This window comes from Labrus bergylta, chromosome 15 (assembly GCF_963930695.1).
Source record: "Labrus bergylta chromosome 15, fLabBer1.1, whole genome shotgun sequence".
Lineage (NCBI taxonomy): Eukaryota > Metazoa > Chordata > Actinopteri > Labriformes > Labridae > Labrus > Labrus bergylta.
Genome location: NC_089209.1, coordinates 8,431,829 through 8,453,192, shown reverse-complemented (window position 1 = coordinate 8,453,192; position 21,364 = coordinate 8,431,829). Strand labels below are relative to the sequence as shown.

Sequence of the window (21,364 nt, the reverse complement as noted above, 5' to 3'; positions counted from 1 at the left end):
TGACAGGAGAAAAGAAGAGAGGGGTGGAGATGAAATCCTCCTTGTTATCATATCAATTGCTCTGCGTGTGATTCCTGCTCTGTATCTTATTAACTTTATTGGTTTTTAATTAAACTGTGTTCTGTGCAGAGGCATGCTTGGGTTTATGCCTGGTGTGTGTGTGTGCACACATTTCCCTCTGTGAGTGTGCGCACATGTTTTCATTACTTTGCATCCAACTAAATATTCAGTAAACTACAGGTGGTGGGATCAGTCAAACCTAACCAAACAGAAAAAGCAAAGGAATCATTACCATTTAAATAACATTTCTACCACGTGTCTGTCTCTGTTCTCTTCCTCAATAAACACACACACACACATCTCCAGGTATGTGTGTTTGAATGACCTTTGTCACACTGAGAAACAAACAGAAAAAGACAGGGAAGATATATTTCTACAACAATAATAATAAAGCCAGAAAGAATATCCCAGTAATGACATGTTTATGTATATTAGGTGGAGTTATTTAAAATACAAGCTAGTATAAGGAATAGCGTCCAAAATGTGTAGTATGGGACTTAAAGTGAAATTCTATAAAACTACCTTTACACCAATAAGTCTAACTGTTTTTACACATCTAGTATTGATCTGCAAAGAGGTAAAAAAAATAAATGCACCATTACTGCATCTTATCCCATCTCCTCCTATCCCATCTGTCAAAACCGGCACAGTTTCGGTAGATGGCTGTTTCGTCATGAGAACAGGATTTGCCCACGATGCCTCTTAAAAGGAAGTTTTTTTCTTGCCACTGTAATTCTGCTTAATGTTGCTAATGATGGGTGAAAGCTGTGTTTTTGTAATATAGCAATGAGTCAGGTCATTTACCTGCTTTTTGTAAAGCGTCTCAAGACAACACTTGTTATGAATTGGTGCTATCCAAATAAAGATCGATTGATTGATTGATTACTAAAGCTTAGTCACTAACACATCGTATCGCTGTGTTTTTATTACCCTGGGTGCAAAAGTCTAAATTGTGCTGACATACATTATGTGATGTATCTGCTGGCATGGCTCTTGGCAGGTTGTTTTTTTGTCAAAATGAGATCAATAGACAATCGAGAAAAACTCCAGGAAGTAACCAACTTTAGGCCAAACCCACGAAAAGTGCCATACTCTGATATAATTGTTGCTAGTTGTCACTCTCTTTATTGTAACCTCTTGCAGCTTTATGAGACACAAGCTGCCCAGAAAAACACGTTTACTGTACACAGTTGATGAAAACGAGCAACCGTAAAAAAAAAAAAAAAAAAAAAAAGGACACATTTTACGAGTCTCACAAACTCCCCGAAGTGATTATTTTTTTATGGTCAGAAATTGAACCATTTGATCCAATTACATTTGGAAGATATTATCCCATTAAAATGTACCAGGAGACAATGGGAAGTCAGCTGATGCTCGCATGGTGCTCAAGTGGAAAAAGATTGTTATACAGATGCTCTTTAAGAAAGATGAAGAAACATGAAGAAGCCTGCAGAGGCCTCTCAGCCTAATCCCAGGTTTGTTCTCAGGGAGAAACTTTCATATTGAATGAATGGGTGTCTCTTTGAACAATGTGTCTGGTTCCTTATCCATGATGAAACCAAGAAAAAGTCAGCATCCAAACAAGGAATGAAGTTTCTTTCTTATTATGGGCGTGCGGCAGAAGCTCAGAATGTAGGGACTTGGGTTGGGAAGCGGAGGGTCATGCTCATGGTGCATTTCTGTTTGGTCTCTGTAAGTAATATAACTAAGAGTACAGTCTAAACCGGCTCTGCATGTGTGGCGCTATACAGATTAGTGATTGATTGCTCAAAAATGTCTTCATAGTTATTCCTAAAGTCTGAACCTGCTCTCACCTGGAAGCTGTCAGATGAGATGATTGTTAAATCGGGCTTTATTTACGTGTTTTCAGGGCAAGGATGTGTCTTTTATTTGACTGTTCAAAGACAACACGGTACTTTCACAAGATAAGATCAGCAGAGGGCTTAGATGTCCTGTGTTGTCCAAAAGGTCAAACACTAAACAATATTTGAAATATTAACATGCAAGAAGATTTTCTTTATTCTGACATTATGCTGCATTGCTGTTGTAAGAAATACATTGCAGTAGAAATTCCCTCAAAGCTAATCTCAGATGTCTCCCCTCTGATCATCACTCATAATAGTCGGACTACTTTCGAGTCAGTCGACAGAAATGGCTCCGATAAACAGAATGATTTGATGTAATTCTCTAAATTCATAACCATATTTCCGTGCTTTGGTCTGATATGGAGGCATTATGTGGATTACAATGAGTTATTGTCTTTAACTGGATTCTGCTCCAGTGTTAGCGAGGAGCAGAAGATTAATTTCCTTTTCCTGTCAAACAGGAAACTGTTCAATACATGAGTTGCACGAACAAGTCTATGACTTCCTCTCTGTCAATAAACACACGTAGGCAAAAAACACACACACAGATCCTTTTACACATATATACACACACAGGTTGCAAGGCATCAGTCAGGCCCTGTGGTTATGAGTTTTCATCTCTCTTTCATTTTCATTCTCCAGTTTCATCATTGTCTCGCCTCTGTGCTCGCTTCTTTTTCTCTCCTCTTTCTTTTTCCTGCCTTATTGTTTTTCATCATCTCTCCATCGCTCCTTTATTCTGTTTCTCATTCAAGCTCGCTGCTTTTCTTTCTGTCTCTTTCCCTCTCATATCAGCCCTCTCTCTCTCGCTCCGTCTCTCTCCCTCAGGCTAGCTGTGTTTATATTTCAGTCGTTTATTTCTACAAATGTCAGACAGTGTTTCTGCCCTCCGTCTATTGATCCGCGGAGAGAGAGAAAGAGATGGGGAGAAAGAGGCCGGGGGAGAGAAGGAAGAAAAAAAAAAAGGGGGTGAGAGGCAGCGACAGGGAACGAAGCAGAAAGAGATTTTATAGATGGGGGAATAAAAGATATGAGAGAGAGGAGGAGAAGCCGAAAGGAAAAGAAAAAGCAGGATAAAAAAGTGTGAAAGGTGGAGAGGGCCGTGAGTATTTTAATCACTCTTTCTCTCAGATCACTGAGCAACCACAGTCTGACTCAGGCTCTCCCCACCTTTATTCTCCATTTCTATCCCCCGCTACACCTCTCCTCTCCTGCTCATAGTATAAACATCACTCTAGTAACTGAAATATAGAGACCAAGACAAAAAGAACAACAGTGGATGGACGGATCGATAGACAATCAGACGGGCAGAAAAAAGCTGTGAGCAAAAGAAGACCAAGCAGAAATCAAGTTACCAACCTCTTCTGTTTGACACACAGTTCAGGGTTCCGGTACTCATTATTGTTTAAAAGTTAGGAAAGAGCTTAAATATAAAAGTATGTAAGGGGAAACTTTCATTTAAACTGGAACCCATGTGGATACAAAACCAAAACTGGAAGACTCATGAAGGTACATAAACTTCATCATCAGACAGATAATGTGTCTCTATAGTTACAGTTATAAAATAAGAATAAGAACAGCAGGAGATAGAACTGCCATCAAACATATGTGTCCAAGTCCTACCTGCACATTTGGTCCTTGTTATGAGTGGCGGTCCAGGTTTCCCCGTTCCTCCCTCTCCTGGTCTGGTCAGCAGCACTCTGATCTCGTACTCTGTGTCCGGGTCAAGATGCCATAACTTATAGTTTGGAGAGTTAACAGCGTGAGTCTCCGTCCAGCTGCCTGATGTCATTCGGTACTCAACCTAAAAGAGGGGGGGGGGGAGCAGATATGAACATATTATAGTTTGGATCATTTGGCCTGATTACACATTTGAATCAAAGTCATCATGATTACCACAGGTCAAAGGTCGAAGCCTCACAAAAGCACATGCTTCATTTTTATAGTTTGCTTTTTGTGCAGAATAAACATAATATCAAATCATAAATACTGAGATTAAGAAGTGCTGCTTTGGCAGATTTGAAACAGTTGGACAAACTTAGTCAGCTGTTCCCCCTTTATTTTTAGTCTTTGTGCTTCGATAAGCCAACAAGCTGCATGTGAAACTTTTTACTTTGCTCCCAATAAAGTCACAATAAAGTCATTTTTTTAGTGTACAGTGGTTTATTTCTTTACCCAGCCATTTGTACTAAAAAGTGGCCCCCCAAAAAATACAGGAACATTAATTTATTAACTTTAATATGAACAGGTGGTCATCAATAATAAACATTGTTCGATCTCATTTTTTAAATCTCAAAGCATTACTGTCCCTTACTTCTTAGTTCTTGCTTATTCTTACAATTACATAATACTCTCTCTAATGAAGACAGAACATCTGCTACACTATATCTGAACTAGGTCGAGTAAAACACAGTTTTATTTATTACCCGTGAAAAGATAATCGACTGTTTTTGTTGTAAGTGTTTTGGTTATCTCTTGCTACTGTTGACAAATCAAAGTCTATTTTACATTTAAGTATTGTTTATGTTTTATGTCCTGACATTGTGGTTTCATACAATGTTGTTACTCACAAGTTATGGCTTAAAAAAACACAAACATGCAGTGTCTCCCACTGAACATACCTCCTTCAGTATTATAGGTCCATCTCCAAATATGGAGTTAGCATTCAACTGAATCAGCAGGTATGTGGGGCCGACGCCGAGCAGCTGGGGCGGGGCGATGGGGTGAGGAGGCTCTGAGGAGAGAACACAATGAACAAAGATCGTAAAAGACGGCTTCAAAGAGAACATTTAGAAGATGAATGAAACAGACCAACACAAGGTCACAGCAGGACAGAAGGCGGTGGTGGCTAAAAGGAATAACATACTATAGTCATAAACAACAAACATTGGATTTGTGTGAGCTTAAGTTCATTTCTCAAACAAACTACTTTCTTCGCCTGCTGCAGCCTTTACGTTAATCTGTGAACAAACTATTCATTTTGACTTTTCAAACTTAGAAGTGACAGATTTCACCAGGTCCCACCTAGAGGTGACATATTGCAGGACGTTTACAGACAGTGGATCTAAAAGTCTGTTTAAAAACAGGCATTGGTAAGTAGTTGCTTGCTAACAGCAATATAAACATGTATACTTGGTTTTGCTAGTTATGTTCAAGGTTGGTTTTTTTTATGGCACAAGTTGGCATCTGAGTGTGAAGTAAACTAAATGATTTTTAAATAATATGCTTCTTTTTATCTATATCTTCCTTTTCTATAGTTTCAGTGAGGGAAAAATGGATTGCTCACATTGTTGTTTTCGTTCAACATATGTCTTCAAGTTCAGCCGTGTACTACATGCCGTGATGCTCTCAGTAAACAGATACTGTATGTGTGTGTGTACTTGTGCAGAAATGTGATGGATGTGTGACGGTTCAGGGCCAGTCAGTCTGATCAGAGCTAACTGTCAAACATCTGTGATTGACAAGCAGAAAGCACAACACACACCAACACACACAAACCTTATAACAGGCTGCATCAAAGATTTATCTACTTGACACATAAACACACACACAGATCAACACATGAATTAATCACAAACCATCTCTCAACACACACACACACACACACACACAGTAAATCATACAGATTTTATCTCTCCGAGACACATTTTCAAGCGCACTGCCAGACTGTATAGCTATCAGTATGAAGATAGTGATTTTTGCAATCCAGCTTCCCTCATATCATATCAAAGTTAGCATTATCTAAATATATGTGTGCATGTATGTGTGTATGTGCATGTTTTAGTTTTAATCGTTATATTTTGCAGTGGTGTCACTTCCTTTTCTTTTTGTGTGTGTCTGCATTTCTGCTTCTGTGTGTGTGTGTGTGTGTGTGTGTGTGTGTGTGTGTGTGTGTGTGTGTGTGTGTGTGTGTGTGTGTGTGTGTGTGTGTGTGTGTCTGTGTTGAATGCGGCTGTCAGAGAGGCGCAGGCTGGGAAGCGTCTTTTTAGCAACAGATGAAACACTGTAGTTTGACAGCACAAGTGTGTATGTGTGCAAACACAGGCACACACACAAACACACACACACACACACACCAGCAAACAAACATGCAGCCAGAGTTGAATCCAGATAATGAATGTTGAAGTGACTTCAGAAAACCAACAACGTCAACAAGATGTCAGCTTGCAACGCCATCAAATACACAAAGTAAACAACAAAATGATTAAAAAATAAACAAATAAAGAAACCCTCACTAGGTGTTTGCGAGAAAATGGGAGTTTTTTTTTGGTTGCAGCCTGGGTGTTAACTTATAACTGTGTTACTTTAAAACCTTTTATATTTCTAAAAGATAAAAAATAAGATTGAAACAGAGAGGATTGTAAGTGGGTCATTATGTGACTCCAGAGAAAACAAGCGCTGGAGCCAATTCCTGCTTTTGATTTTGCTTTATTTTCTGTTCCATTACTTGTCATTTGTACAGCTGACCCAAATAAAACAACAATCATCAATGGTGTTGTTTTGTGATGGGTTTTGTTGGCACCATCCGTTTAATTATTAATCACAAATGTGAACCCTTCCAGCTTTTCTCTGTTTTTGGGTCAAATGTAAATGATAATAACAAAACAAATGTGGGGAAAAACTTCAAACTGGTGTGTCGTTTCTGACCCCCTGACAGCGTGATTAATTTAACATTCACTGTCACTCACTTCCTTTATAGAAATTATAAAACAAAAAAATCTCCTGAGGCGTTGGTAGTAGTGGGAATGATAGATTTAAGATTTATGACATCAACACAGAGACAAACAAAAATAAAGAAAAACAGAAATAAAGAGGACATTTTGTTAGCGCCTGGCGCCCACTAGGCATGTTCTTCTTTGTTGTCCGTAGTCAGCAACCTTGTCAATAAAGTTAAGTTCTCACAAACCGCTGCTGACATCACCATGGAGCTCACTGGAGGACATTTGACCTCAGTGGGAGTGCGAGAGAGGAGTGTGTGTGTGTGTGTGTGTGTGTGTACAAGTGTGTAAACGTGTGTGTTTCAGTTGTATTGACAGCCAACAGTGGTAAGTTGGTTTTCTTTAGTTCCATAACGCCTGCAGCTTCACCTGTCATCATCACTTAGTGTGAGCATGTGTGCGTGAGCGTGTGTGTGTGTGTGTGTGACAGTATAGAAGTGGACTATTACAGGTTTTAAGACAGTTGTATGAATCCAAGTCAGTTGCTTGTCCTCTTAAGTCTGATAAACGTGTGTGTTGGTGTGCTTGTGTGTGTGACAATAATACTGCAGGAGCTTTTTAGGCCATGGGTTGTGTGTAATGCATGCTGGCATGGTGTGTTTGCGAGTGTATTTAAGTGTGTGTGTGAGTGTGATGCGAGCTGGCGTGATGATGCGCTCTGTCACCGTAGGAACCAGAGGGCAAGGCTTTATTAGAGTTCGGCACTGACCAAACCACTAGTGACACACACAAACACACATGTACACACACACACACACACACACACACACACACACACACTTACATGTATATAGGCCTACACAGTCAGTCTCTCAGGCCGTTGTGTCTTACACACAAACACACAATAGTTATAAGCTGTTTATCTAGAAGGACTTGTTCAGGAAGTGCTGCTCCCTGCTATCTGAACAAAACTGTAGAGAAACAAAGGCCGACTCTGAAAAGCTCACTTTTAAAGTGTTTACTTCTTGTTTCATCAAATAGTTAAGAGGGCCTTGCTGGGTTTAAAAGGACATTCATTATTCAGTAAATTAGGCTTACTTTGTAAAATGACAACACTTTAATATGTTCAAACTAAGTTTATGTGAGAACAGAAACATATTTGTCATTTCTGCACATTTCTGAAAATGAAGATTAGGTCAACTGAAATTATTAGATTGTAAAAAATGATGAAGCCGCACGAAAACGTATCCTTACATTTTTTGCATTTGAATATTTACATGCCAAACTAAAATGATTTTGTGAATCAAACAGTTTTGTATATTAATCGACTAATTGATAAACGGATAAATCAGCAACTGTTCTGTTTGTATTGTTTCCAGCCTCTAAAACGGACACAAACGGTAGTTTTTAAAACTTTCTGTCAAACGAATGTTTTAATATTGAACAAAAAACGGGGAATTTAAAGATGTCTTTTGTCAATATGAAGGCTTTTGTGGACAAACAATCTTTTTATTTTATTTTAAAGATAAGGGACAGTTTAATTTATAAAGTAAAGAATAGTGAATTGTTGAAGAAGGAATCGCTCACGATACGATAAAATTCAATATGATACGAAGCTCACAATAATGATATCATGATACAGAGATTCCATAATAAACATAAAAAACCATCACATAATGATACATCGCAGTAAACTTTAAGATTAATTCATTTATCACGCTTCATCCTTTAACTTCCTTTCACCACTGTCCGACACTATTTACTTCAGCATCTATTTTGGCCAATTCAATTCTATTCCTGTTACCCTTAGTCATGTCATAAACCTCTGTGAGGAGTCTTTAAGTAGAGATGAAGCGAGTCAAATTACAGGGGAAATCTGTTGAGAGTGCGCTATTTTAAAAAATGAAAATACAGACATTTTGAACAAGCAATTCAATATTTGTATGATTCCATATTTGAGTCAGGGAGACGATTTATTGCCATGTCAATATTCTGTCCCACCCCTAGTGAAATGTCATATATCTGCAAATGAAAGAGAGAAAAATACACAAGTATAAGAAATATTTGGGAATCCCATGTCACCCCCTTTATAGTCCCATGATACTTCTTCGTCTCTACATATCGTGCTTCCTCCCTCTGATGTTGACAGATCCAGCACACACAGAGGGAGAAGATAATGGCACATTGCAGTCATCTACATGTAGTAAATATCAATAGACTAGGTCTGAACGTACCTGCACAGAGGCAATCTCAACACCCAGCAGACCACTTTAAGGCTCTGCAAAATGAAACCTGGGTTATTCCTGCCGCCTTTTTCATATATTCATGTCATAATTTCCCACTTCCCTATGACTCTTACTTTGGATTTTACTGTTCAGCAGATTCTTAACAGATACATATTTCCGCCAGCCATCATATTTCCTGTCCTGCTTTTCAATTTCACGCACAAAAAAAAAAGAAATATTAAAAAGTATAATATTCGTAAAACTATTAATAATGCAGCTTGATTCTGTCCATATTCATGTTCGTCAATGTCCTGCAGGAGCCTCAAATCTCCTACACGCATACTTTTCAAGACGTGAAATAAACATATTCCCTGCTCCTTTGATTTCACTCTGGCTTCTCTCATCTCCCATCTGATATTTCTAATAAATAAACATGAGGCTCCTCTCCTTCCACGTTCATGCACACAGTCCTTGCTTTTTTTTATTTTTTATTATTGTGATATCTTTCTATCAACCACTCTGGATCAATATTCATTATCACCAATATCCCTCAGAGGTCCACAAGCATCTTTTCAGAGAGTGTGGATGTGGCTGCTTCTCAAGCTGATGCCTGGCTATGAAACATGCAGCGCTCAATGTGTGTGCCCTCTTGAACCTGAATACATATATGTAGATTGGTCCAATTCCTGTTTAGACACATGTCTCCAGCTGAGCGGATTCCCGTCTCTCCCTCTCTTCTCTTTGCCTTCCTATACTCAAAAAAAAAGATGTTCTTGATAAATAAACATTAGCCACTTATGTATTCTTACTAGATCAGCAAGGTCCTACAGAGAAAAAGTACTACTCTAAAACCTCTTCTGACTTGACCACAGAACAAATCTTTTCCTTCCCTGCAGGGATCGTAACCATCTCTTTAGCTGTGTCAGGGGTGTCTTCTCAGGCGACACAGGGGTGAAACCCTCAAACCGGACGCTGTAAGAGCTCCATTATCAGAGCCACCACACACAGGCCAATATTCATATTCATGATCCTCTCTCTGCTTTGATTTCTCATTTCTTTCATTTTCTTTCCCCTCTGCCATCTCTTATGCAGAATAATAAACATGACTGTGTGCTCAGCTGTTTACATATTCAGACATATTCCTGATTCTGATATGGATATTCCTGGGATAATGAGCAGACTATTTACATTTAACTTTTCTTCACCATTTCCACTTCTCTCACTTGAGTCCCCCCCCTCCCCCCCTTCTTCTTCTCTCTGTCACTGTCGTATCATTCTTCCTGCATCTCTTTCCCCTTTACTCCCCTCTGCCCCCCCCCCCCTCTCTCTCTCTCTCCCTGGGAGATGAATTGAATATGTAAGCTATTGAATGTGAATGAATAAAGCATCCCGTCTCAAACACACATTGGTGACACCTTATTAACCGCATGTCAGCTGCACATGACAGCTAGAGCACACACGCTTGCCACTCACACACACACACACACACACTCTCAGGAAACACATCTGCACACAGAAACTAACGCAGCTGATTCACACCCACGTGAGCACACACACAGTATTTGCACACACACACACACACACACACACACAGACTAGCCTTGCATATACACACATCTGCATACACTCACACTCTTCTCATTAGTCTATATTCTGTTAGTGACTCACATTTTTCAGACGGAGGGAATATGCATTTGATTGGGAAAAAAGCATTTGACACTCCAAAAGTTAAACACAATATAAAGTTACTAATAACACACAATATAATTGGGTGAAGAAAATTACGAAGACGGGGTCATCAAAATATTCAAACCAGCTTGATAACAGACCACATGATAAACCCCTCTGTGGACTGTAATTGATGGACTTACTGCCAGACAAACACAAGAAAGCGTTCTGTTTTTCAAAGATATTTGTCTGAGTAGCATTAGCTCATCTGTAAAGGTTTATTTCTGCATGCTAGGATATTTTAAGCTAACGTGGTGGCCCTTTCCTCTTCATTGGAAAACAAAAACCTGTCTTGGTTTTCCTCATATGGGCTAAAAATCTAAACAGTGTGATATTAGCATGAAGAAAGACTAATGCATTGTCCCTAATCATACTAATAATGCTCAGACTTTACACTAGAAAAACACAGCTTCTTTATTTTTACGTCTACTACTTGGATAATCTGCTGGTGGGAATCCTGGCATTCAGTAAGCGACTTGTAGGCTTAGCTACAGTCTGTTAGCATGCTAACCTGTATCAAGTTTATATCTGTATTCTCATTTACAGACCTCTTGTTTAAAAACATGTCAGCAGGAAACATTAACAAGTCAGCCAGAGGCCGACGTTTTCTACCAACTCATGTAACTGGGAAAGCTTAGATAGCGAGCTAGTTACAGCTGATTAATCTGCTAACTTGACATATGAAAGCTTAGGACGGGTAGCCTAATGTGGTCTTCCTCTGACTGACAAAAAAGGGGGCCATGTTTTAATGAATTCCATAAAATGTTGGGAGCGACCGTTGGCATCGTTAACTGTATTATGTGCAGTGACACTAACTTCAGGTCAAACCAAGTGAAGGGTCAACATGCTTAAAAAAATAGTTGGAAAGTTGATTAAAAAAAATTCCAACAACAACTCACCTCTTACGATAAGACCAGCAAAATTGGACACCCCAGAGCCTCGCTCTGATTGGGTGACACAGCGGTACAGATCTTGATCCTGATTGGTCACTTCTTTGAGGTGGAAGGAAGCGGCAAACCGTCTGTGATTGATGTTTTTGGTCAGAGCCACAGGGATGTCTTCTCCATTTCTCCTCTAAAACACAGAGAAATACACAGAAAGGTGAGGCGCTGCAAAGGCTGCTAGACAGTTAGCTGCCTTGCTCAAGGTCACAAGGTAGTGCAGGACCTCACACACACACACACACACACACACACACACACACACACACACACACACACACACACACACACACACACACACACACACACACACACACACACACACACACACACACACACACACACACACACACACACACACACACACACACACACACACACACACACACACACACACACACACACACACACACCTCCTCTCAGCCTCCCTGACAGCAGGTTTGAAGGTCATGACTACAATAGAGCCATAATAAAATCAGCAGCTATTAAACTCTTAATCATGTTAGCTGCTAGGATGTATGGCCCGGGGTCATTCTGTGTGTGAGGACGCCTGTGTGTGTGTGTTGTGTGTGTGTGTGTGTGTGTGGATGACACTTTATTATTGGATGTGGCAGTCCTGAGGATGGCACATTAAGTACAATATTTGATCTCTGTGGACAATTTCTACATCCTCTTACGGGTGTGCATCGTCAAAGACAGATAATCTAATATGTAAGATATTAAAAACATTTTTTTTCTCACCTCTAGTTGTGTCTTTGTATATTCAAAAGTACCCTTTACTGTTTACAAAGACAGGACCACTGTGTATAGGAATATCATTTGCACTTCACTGCATTTTGACACAGGATACATCACTCTACTGTTCCCTCTTCCCCCTCATATCCCCATCAGGCTTACTTTGTTTAAAGCGGATGTCTTGTGTTAGTTTCTTGTTAATCCCATTGCAGTAGAGCTTTATTAGTGTGTTTACATGTACTGTAGGTGTACAACTGTACCTGCAGCCAGAGTTTATTGTTCGTCGTGTCTCGTCCTGTAGCGATGCACTGAAATGTTGCGTTTTGTCCGGCGTTGACCTCCACGTCTCCAAGGCGCAGGAAATGAGGGGATTTATCTACAGCAAAGGGATTGACCAAATGAAGGCAAATTAGATTAGTTTAACAGAAAGGATACACATGGAAGCGTTCAAAGATGTTTTTGGTCTCGGTTTTTAATTGGTCTGTTAAAGGCAGCAATGAGGCGACAGAGCCAGGGGGAGTAATGGATTCAAACGGGTGGAGTTATCCCAACACACCATATACATTTCAGGGCATTTTCTAACCCTGAGGACTTTGTTCATTATTACAGTGATTAGATTTTACTAAAGTCCCATGAAGCCAGATGCAGTGCTGCATAGCCACTGGGAGGTAACATCACTGTCACATCCAGTGGAGAGAATTTGCATAGCTTCAAATTCCTAACTACGAGGCTGAGATATGAAATAAGCCTTTCACACCCTGAAGATGCAGTTTGGCTGTTACATTTTTATTCTGGGGAGGTGATTGCAATCATAGATTTCAGCTACACACACACACACACACACACACACTCGCTTGCACACATGCATTCATGCAAACACGAACACACACACACACACACACACACACACACAAACCTGTGTGTCCAGAAATGCAGCTGTGAGAATGAATGCTTCCACTGTGAAGTACTAATACTTGCTCCTGCCTATTAAGAGTCCTGCTCCTCTGCCTTTAAAAGACTCTTCTATTTATATTTCCACTCATTCATTACAGATCATTTTATCAACTAATTTAAAGTTCAGGAATTTCTTTAATAAAGAGACTTACGTATCATTAGAGACATCTCACTGCTGTAACTTCATTTTTTAAGAAACGGAGACAGAGGCAGTGAGCCCCAGACCTCATTTATCATAAAAGAGGACGAAGCAGGAAAATCAACACTTACTTAATGATATCACCAGATGAAGACCACTGGGTCTAAAGGTGGTGATTGGTAAACGTTTGTGGCATTGAGTAAGTGTGCAGGCTTGTCTTCTTTTCTTGATTGTATTTTTATTGCCCTTCACCTACATGATATGGGGTGTAACCACCCTCCTTCAAGAGGATGTTGCGAGATATTTTATACCTATGACTTAAAAATCAATAGAATCTATTCAGAAAAGTCCTCTGAGATGTAATGCTGCTATAAGACAGATGTCCACGAGGAGTTGTGATTGCTTCCTTTTCAAACATAGCGACCCTCCAGGATCCTGCCTATGGCTCTAGATTCTTCTGTTAATGGTCACAGTTTGTCGTCACAACTCTTCTTTTGGCCCCTAAGGAAACACTCGAACGAAGGGGAGAAGAAGACTTGAGACGTAGCTTGAATTTAAAATGGATCGCAGCCCTCATCTCTTTCCTGTCAGTAAGAGACAAGACTGCTACTGTTCACTCCCTCTGTGTGTGTGTGTGTGTGTGTGTGTGTGCATGTGGGTTAAAGAGAGAGAGAGAGAGAGAGAGAGATGGAGAAAGTGCTGAGTGGTCAGAATCCTCTCCCTCTATGATTGCCCTAATACTGTCTCATTTCCCGCTTCAGTCTCTCCCTCTTCCCTCTTTCTCTCCGTTGCTGCCGCTCACAATCTCTCGCGCGTTCTTTTTATTTCTCTCATTCTCCCCCTACGACTCGCCTTTTCTCCTGTCGCTGCTACCCTCCTCTCCCGTGTCACCTTCCCACTTATCTAACCGTTCAACTGCAACAGAAACCATCCCGGGTACAGTCTAATTAGTGGCCAAAGTTATCAGCGTCTATTCAGCGAACTACGACTAATTGCTGGCATGCTAATGACTCACCGCATGGGTAGCTGAGCACCTGAATGTCGTCGATGGCGATGAAGCCGGCTTTGCTGTCCGAAACCTCTGCTTCAAATATGACCTGAGGAAAAGAGAAAGGGATAGCTATTATGCCCTCGATTTGTATCAATATTACACTGCATCCTATTACCATCCTATATTAAAACAAGATTTATATTACTTTTTTATTGCACAAAATAAACACACATAGTAGAAGTAACAAACACACAGAAATGTATATACCTTCAGAAAACAATTACATGGAGCAATAAATAAGCTTGCTTATGAAAGCAGAAGAAATGTGAGAGAAAAAAGTTTTTAATTAACTTTCGTTTGTTGTTTTATTTCCTCACATTTCTGCAGAGTGTGGGCCTGCTTACAATGTGTACTTAGGGCTTTTTAGATTAAACACATATGAGATTATGAGTATATCAAGTCTTCTCTGACCATCAATTACTTTGTTATTGGAACACCTTGAGCAAAGAAAAAAAAAAAAAAAGAGTCCAAAACCCAAAATGAAACAGCAGCAAAAACAAAAGAGAACTGTTCCTGGGAGAAAAATGGAACTTACATAACCAACAACAGCTCAGCGTGCACATCACAAACCCTCTATGGCACTGTTACAGAACATCAACTCTGTTTGTTATTGTTACCAAATCAGACACTGTGTCTCTAAGTTTGAGATGTATTCTGACTGCACTGCGAGCTACAAAGTAAGCATATTGCCATTTAAATTTGCTGTCGAGGTGATGGATGTTATCCAAGTTGTCACAGTACAGATAGATAGTCGGTGACAGCCGTCAGTGATGTGCATTAAACTGGATAAATACAAAGCTGCCATCATGGCTGCTGCTGGATTTATACATTCTGGCCAACAAGCCAAGAAGGATAAATGAGATACTTCCTGGTGGATCATTGTAATCTCCTTTGGTACATACAAAATGGCTGCAACAGAAATGATAATAATTAATGGAGCCAAATGTGGTGGCAGAGAGAATGACAGGATCTATTTGTTATTCCTTTCCATGTCATCCCTCCTTTATTTATTTTTTTATTTAGCTTCTATTTTATTTCTCCTTTGACTTGTTCTTTTCATCTGGCTTCCTTTCTTTAAAGCACCACATTTTAAAACAAGTAGCAGTCCAAAGTTTGATGAATTAAATTCCATGTTCGGGTCTCTGACAGTACCGTTAAGGAGTGAACATTTTAAACTTCATGATGCCGTTTAATTTTTCAAGCTAAGCTAAAGCTCAAAATGTATGAGCTCAGCACTAACAGCAGATCTAAGTTTCACTTTAATTCTTTGCAGGGGAAATATACTGTATAGCAATATGCTTAGGTTTTATATATGCTAAAAAAAAAAGTTTAAATAAAGTATACTTCACTGAACAACCTAAATAATGTTGATATGCTACACACAGTAGTAAAGGGAATTTGTTAACATTACATTGAAATATTTAACTGGGAATTATTAGAATGCTACATCAAGTATACTAAACCTTACCATGTCGAAATATGTACATTTTAACATGCCGTGTGCTTAACTGTTCTGTTAACTTAATATACTTCACCCAAACATGTACACTAAATAAGAAATTGTTAGCATGCTACACGCTACAGTAAGTGAACCTGTCAACTTACGTAGTCCATACTTCACCTCAACATGTACAAAGTACAGTGTGCATGCTACAAGCCGAACTACAGTAAGACAACCTGTTTACTTTGTGCATACTTTACCTAAACATGTACACCAAATGAGCATTATGTAACCTCAACATCTACACAAAATAAGTCATTGTGACATGCTAAGCTGAGTGAATTTGTTACATATACCTTTGCTACACTTCTACACTAAACTGTGATAAAAGGAAAAACATTGGAAGATCAAATCGAGTGATTTAAGGTAGTTGTCTTAACTGCTATACCCCTTCTACTCTAATCAATATAGGTGGGGCGGCCATTGCTCATTGGTAGAGTAAGTGCAGTTACAGAAGGTCGGGGGTTTGAGCCCCAGCCCCTGCAGGTCACATGTCAAAGTGTCCTTGGGCAAGACACTGAACCCCAAATTGCTCCTGCGTCAAGTGAATGTGTGTGAATGGATTAGTTAGAGATGGTCACTTTACAAAGTAACATTTGCCATCAGGGTGTGAATGGGTGTAGGTGTGAACTGCGTTGTAAAAAGGGCTTTGAGTAGTCAGAAGACTAGGAAAGCGCCACTTTCCATTTCTACATTTCGAGTACTGATACTACACATTCAACAGGTGTTTACATTTACCACTATCTGAGTTCAACAGCTCTAGGTCTGAATAACTAATATTTGATATTTATCTCTTCACCCTACATAAGCCCTTCAACTCCCTCCACTCCGCTTTTTCTTCCATTTCTTCTACGTAATCCTTCTTACTTACTATCCCCTCCTAATTTTTCTCTGTCTCTCGCTTGCCTTCTCTGCTTCCTAACAGTGTTTGCTCAAAGATGAGCACAGTAATGAACAGAGGGGAGGAGGTCCCTTTCAAAAAAGAGTGACTGAGGGGGGAAAGAGAGCGAGGGGGTGAGCAGTTGTTGTCATTCATCACCTGTAAGAGGAAATCTGCCATGAACTGTTTACCCATAGCTTATCATCCCCTGCTTGTCACACTCCCCCCCCCCCCCCCCCTCCCCTTTCTGCCTTCCTCCCCCAACCAATCTATCTTGTCTCTCTCTCCTATCATCTTTCACTCATAGCTCACTGCGGAGCCCGGCAGAAAGACATCGCTTGACTTTTAATACCTTCATCTCTGCCTGTCTGACTGCCCGCCTCTCCAGTCTGCAGATCTTGGCTTGTTAAAACAGCATTTTTGTTTTGGTAGCCAAAAAGTGACCTGATGACTTTTCCTACTTTTAATCGCTCTGACAAGTTAACTTTTTGTGGAAAATATTACATTCATTATTAAAAACCAGTGCTGCAAGTCAGTTGAGGGTGTGTCAAACTAAAATGATTAAGAATTCTATACAAAGTCAGTACGGTTTCACAGCAGTAAAATCTGACACTTGTGGTTAACCTTTTTTGAAGTGTCAGGTCTGCTGCTCTGTTACCAATAACTTGTGCGTTTGAAATGATTTCCACAATTCAAAGGTTCTACTGCAGGTCATTGCTCATTTACACACTAAACATTACAGATTATCCACCATAAGATCTTTGCAATGTGGGAATCATGAATCCAATTTTGGTCACCTCTGAGGAGACGGTGTTTCCATCATGCAGGTGTCAAACACTCCCTGACTCTTCAGGGAGATCTGTGTGGGGAGGGATTACTGATGGCTTGGATTTACAAGTTTTCACATGGGCAAAATGCTAAAGGCTGAGGACTGACAAATCATCACTCCAGACAGGAGTTGGACAATAGCATAAATCCTCTTATCAACCAATAGCATCTATCACTCTGATGTATGCATGTGTGGACACAGAATCAAAATGTTCAATCAGCAGGCAAGGAGTGTTTATAGTTTGAATTCTCTCAGGCATAAAAAAAAAAAGTTTGTACTAACATGACCCAAAGCTGTCGGAACTTAACGCAAAACAGAAGAGGAAAATAGGCAGACAGGTATAATGTCATTCTGTGGGAAACACTGGTAATTATACATATTATTTATTAAAATCTAGTGATGGCAAAGAAATTCACTCACCAATTTTGAAGTGTTCATTCAAAAAAAAAATTGAATTTGTTATTAAAGGTCTACCTAAATAGTTTTTGTGTGTGGGAGTATGTGCTTTTAGTGTGCATTCATTATTCTGTGACTGTGTGCGTGTGTGTGACTGCATGAGCCTGCATGTGCCTGTACTCCTCTGGTGAAACCAGTCTCATTACAACTCTGCCAAAGTGCTAACACAGAAACATGTTCCAACATGAAAAAATATCTTCATAACCTCCAATCCAATAACCTCTTTCAGAGCCTGAAAAAGCTACATAAGCCTTAGCAAACTGGGGTGATTATGTTCAATTAAAACATGTTGACACACGAGTTTCATGCTGGTGATCTCCTCCTGTAGTCACTGAGGGCCATTTGGGCTCCAGATGGGCCATTTGGAAGATGCTTTCACACTTTGCCTTACAGTAATATCATACAGTCCCCAGGCAGCGTGTGTTTACATGATCAGTGTGTGTCTGCCTGCGAGGACACTCAGAGTCAAGCTATCCCACAATGTGCCCACATCTGTCAACGCCGGTCAACACACAAATACACAGATCACACTGACTGACCATGAAAGCATAAAAAAAGAAGGAGAAATATACAAACAAATGTTATCTAACAAGTCTGTATTCATTTCTACCTCTGTGAATCATGAGATGTTCAGGTTTGAGAACATATCTGAGAGGTAGCTAATTAATGCATGTCCAGTACACACACCCTATGCTTGCATACTCATGTGGACATCCATACACACACCTTGTTTTTCTCAGTCTTTGTAGCCTAATCGTCACCTCCTGAGCCTCAGTCAACACAAATAAATCAAATGCCTGCCCCACAGCGTGTGTGCATGTGTGTGTGTGTTCATATGTGTGTGTGGTGTTTGTGCAGTCACATGAGAACTACTGCAAATAAAGACACACAAAACAAAGTAATCATGCATTAAATGACCGTTGGTTGTAAATTAGGGAGTTACCTGATATTCATTAGGCCAAAAGGTGGAGACGGCAAGTTCTGCTCTCAGCCAGTCTTTGCCTGAAAGACAACACCACAGTTAACACACACATGGAAAAGATGACGTGCGTTATAATGACATGAGTAATAAAATGAGTCTAAATTATGCTTGGAGTCATCACCTGTGTAGGACGTCACATTCCAGATAGGGTTGGCTAAGGGACCCTTGTTTACCTAAAAACAACAGAGGACAAAAAAATAAAGCTGGGTATAAAACGAGGCGAACGATGATGGTCTCCATATTGAAAATGCTATATCCTCCTAACTTTCGATCAGTGTAGAAACAGACAAAGAGATAGAGCTTAGGCGGGCTGTGAGGCTGCTAGCAAACAGCTACAATGCCCTCACCTGTCAGTCCACTCAGGTCCAAATGTATGCAAATTTATGTGCAACTCTTAACCTTAATATTATCAAGCTGGGTAGGTTATATAATATTCACCCCGCACAGTCTTTAACTAATAAAGTAATTAGCCTGAGAGACCAACCCTGTTTTTTTGTACGAGGTTCTAAACAGGTTTATTTCTGCAGTAAAAATGGGCACAACTAATGGCTTTTGGAGCCAGCCCCAAGTGGACACTAGAGGGACTGCAGTTTTTTGCATGCATTAGGCCCTGCTTATGTTGCACTGAAATGTAATTAGTTAACCAATAAAAAAATAGTAATAACACACTTAAGTAATATTTTGTGCAAAAGTGAGGGCAGAGGGTCAGCTCATTCACCACCTCTTTAACTCCATTTGCAGGTAAGATTATTCTGCAGTAATGTGGGATTGACTTTGTGCCATCAGATTGAAGGGCAGTCTTCCTACTCATAATGGTCCCCTGCTGCTAAGAACCAGGTAATGGCAGAACCAGTAAAATAGCAATCTTCTGCTAATGTGTTTTCTAACCACCTCCACAAATTGTGAGAAAGCTCGGGATGAGGAGAGAGGGGAGGAGAAGTCGGGAGGATTGTGCAAACAACTAAAGTGGAGGGATGAGGTCTGGATAATTGCGTCACAAAATTGCAGCTATCAGTGCGTTAGTTAGACTGATCCTGATTCAGAGCCCTGACACGTGGAGAGTTTGCAAAAAGTATGCAACCTTACATTATCATGGCACAGAGGAAACGGCAACGTAGAGGTCAGTATGCCATTCACATGATTCATGTTTGTAGAGTTTATTTATTGAGAGAGTTTATGTCTCTATTATTAGTATTGTAACGACCCAGAGTCTCTTATTTTCTCTCTTACTGTGTTTACTCCGATTACCTTCACCAAGACGTTAAGGGTGCCGGGGCTGGAGCCATCCGGGCTGGTGAGCAGATAGTTGAAGTCGATACAGTGAGTGTCGTTCTCCTTCATGACAGGTAGCTGAAACCTGGCCTTCTCCCCGACATCGTACTGAGAGACGTCCACATACATGAAGGAACCTGGAAAAACACACAATTCAGGGTCACCAATGACTTAAAAGAAAAGAAAAGCCACAGTTATTTAAAATTGGATCAGGTTCAGGAGCGTCAGTGAATCAAAACCCATCAATTAGCTCTTTCTTTGGTTTGCAGCTGTTTGTGCTTGTACACCACATACCAGCTGAAATCCACGGCATGAACGGACTCGTGATGGTGCCCTCTGAGGACGTGTAATGTAAGCATTTTGAATGGGCTTGCCAAACGTCAAGTCTTTATGTCCGCTGCCTCTGTTTCATGTAGCTACATGAGGGAATCAACTTTCCCTGCTACCGTGTCTTCAAAATAATCACATTTGAAGACCTGAACTGGTTAGACACACAGAAGGAACACGTCTCTGAACTGGGTTATAATAGTGATTATGTTATTACTTATATTGGTTGACCATTGGTTTAATCTCCATTTAAACTGTTCCAGGACAGAATCATTGCTTTGCTGCTTCTTGAATGATCTGCAGCTAAATTCAGAACAGCATTTTTGCTTACTCATACTGTAAACAAAAAAAGCTAGTGTGAGCATTTAACACCTTATATGCTGACTTTACTACATGATAATGTCACAAGAAATAAAAAGAAGGACATAGAATCCTAGAAACTGGTTGAAAACTAGCGTCAGCTAATGCAATTTAGCAGTCAGTACCTAATGAGCTAGATTTTAATGCATCAAGAAGCTGTCAAATGATTTACAAAAAAGGTCAGATTGCCTATGTTTAACCTGTTTTGCAATCTGAAACAGCAGTGCAGTGTTCTGTGTAGAAAAATGGCTTAATGTCTTAATTTGTTAAAAAATATGAAGGGCTTTTACCTTTATTGTACAGTGGTCATGTTTTTTACTTTTTCAGTTTCGTGGACATGGCTTTAAAATCACTGTAAACTCTGTGGTGCACATGTTACAAATAAATGACAAACAAAAATT

General features: G+C 39.9%; 1 protein-coding gene across 25 annotated transcripts in view; it reads right to left on the bottom strand.

Annotated features, from left to right (window-relative positions):
• The window catches only part of ptprk (protein tyrosine phosphatase receptor type K), a 113,768-nt gene that overhangs the window by 39,751 nt on the left and 52,653 nt on the right, over window positions 1-21,364 (bottom strand). For 18 of the 25 annotated variants that reach the window (XM_065963593.1, XM_065963596.1, XM_065963603.1 and 15 more), the window contains 8 exons: window positions 20,235-20,413; window positions 19,126-19,177; window positions 18,966-19,024; window positions 14,321-14,402; window positions 12,473-12,588; window positions 11,436-11,610; window positions 4,547-4,659; window positions 3,549-3,729 (listed from right to left, as the gene is read on the bottom strand). In XM_065963593.1, coding sequence (XP_065819665.1) covers window positions 3,549-3,729; window positions 4,547-4,659; window positions 11,436-11,610; window positions 12,473-12,588; window positions 14,321-14,402; window positions 18,966-19,024; window positions 19,126-19,177; window positions 20,235-20,413 — 957 coding nt within the window. The remainder of the gene's footprint in view (window positions 1-3,548; window positions 3,730-4,546; window positions 4,660-11,435; window positions 11,611-12,472; window positions 12,589-14,320; window positions 14,403-18,965; window positions 19,025-19,125; window positions 19,178-20,234; window positions 20,414-21,364) is intronic. The other 7 variants (XM_065963598.1, XM_065963600.1, XM_065963612.1 and 4 more) reach the window with 1 other exon arrangement.